This window comes from Rasamsonia emersonii, assembly GCF_000968595.1.
Source record: "Rasamsonia emersonii CBS 393.64 chromosome Unknown ctg1118621762301, whole genome shotgun sequence".
Classification (NCBI taxonomy): Eukaryota; Fungi; Ascomycota; class Eurotiomycetes; order Eurotiales; family Trichocomaceae; genus Rasamsonia; species Rasamsonia emersonii.
Window position 1 is genome coordinate 1 of NW_013562586.1, and position 1089 is coordinate 1089.

A 1089-nucleotide genomic window follows, 5' to 3' on the forward strand; every position below is an offset into this window, starting at 1 on the left:
ACAGCTCGGCGCTGCGAATCAAGACAGAAAATCGATAACGGCCTTAGTCTCCATGGTGAAACTCGATGGTCTGGAGGAAAGGAATTCAGAGAGCCTGGTGGAATGTTACAAATGGAGACGAGGAATCCATGAGCAGGGACGACCTTTTCTTCTTGAACATGTATTGTCAAATACAGGCTCCATTCCGTCAAGATACCAAATCCAGAAGTGTATTTTGGGATGCCACGGTTTCCTTTTCTTACTTCTCGTTCTGGTTCCTTCAAAACCAGCTCGCACCAGGAAAGATTTTTGTCTCCAATGCTCATCTGGGAGTTTCTTTTGCAGTTTTTGGCCCCTTTCAAAATACCTTCCGCGGGAGGCGAAATAGCAAGCAATTACTTAGATCCGCACACCTCGCGCCACTTAAAAGATTAGTGTATCTCTCGGCAAATTAGGGGTTTTGTATAGGCTGAAGGGCTTCAATTCTTCATTCCTCGTTGTTGTTGTTGTCTCTCTCCCTTAAGTTGAGAGATTTTTCTAAGCCTCACTAGTTGACTAGTCCTAATTGGGTGCGAACGGGCCGGTAGAGAGCTGACTAATGCCTGAGGTACCTACTTCTCCGACAGTATCCAATTATCTCATAACAGGTCAGCAAGACTGTTGCCGATAATTGTTTGCCAAATTATGCTAATGCTGGTGCTCGTAAGGGAGCGGATGCCACCTAGTCTTTGTGTATCGACCGAGATTGATTTTATTTTAAGAAGCACCCAAGGTCGTTTTTACCGGTACAGCTCTTGGGTACCACCTTTCTGTTTCGACCATCTTGGTGTGACCAAGCCAAGGCGAGAATTTATGATCCACAGACGTCATTCCTCACCTGCGGGTTATTTTAAAGAGACCCTTTATTGTAGACATGTCGAGTTGGTTCTTTTCAAGCCCTGATCCAAGTTGTCGGCCTTGGTGTAGGAATCCGGAGCGAGGTAGAAGCCTACCTACCTAAGAAGATAGGCAGTGAAGCGTACCTATCACCTACCCGATAACAGCTAAATCGTATTCGTTTCGTTCGAACTAATTACAATAAACAGTTTGGATCGCAGTGAAAACCGGCTC

The 1089-nt window shown here is 45.5% G+C and overlaps 4 protein-coding genes across 4 annotated transcripts; 2 read left to right on the forward strand and 2 right to left on the reverse strand.

Moving 5' to 3' along the window:
• On the forward strand, positions 1-367 carry T310_9961 (uncharacterized protein; the record flags this gene model as incomplete). The annotated part of the gene is made up of 1 exon (XM_013467601.1): positions 1-367. A coding segment is annotated over one exon (367 nt), but the record flags the coding sequence as incomplete, so codon positions are not given.
• T310_9962 (uncharacterized protein) lies at positions 3-374 on the reverse strand (the record flags this gene model as incomplete). Its single annotated transcript, XM_013467602.1, has 1 exon — positions 3-374. A coding segment is annotated over one exon (372 nt), but the record flags the coding sequence as incomplete, so codon positions are not given.
• On the reverse strand, positions 106-378 carry T310_9964 (uncharacterized protein; the record flags this gene model as incomplete). The annotated part of the gene is made up of 1 exon (XM_013467603.1): positions 106-378. A coding segment is annotated over one exon (273 nt), but the record flags the coding sequence as incomplete, so codon positions are not given.
• A 207-nt stretch (positions 379-585) lies between these two features.
• Positions 586-921, forward strand: T310_9965 (uncharacterized protein; the record flags this gene model as incomplete). Its single annotated transcript, XM_013467604.1, has 1 exon — positions 586-921. A coding segment is annotated over one exon (336 nt), but the record flags the coding sequence as incomplete, so codon positions are not given.
• Positions 922-1089: the final 168 nt, after the last annotated feature.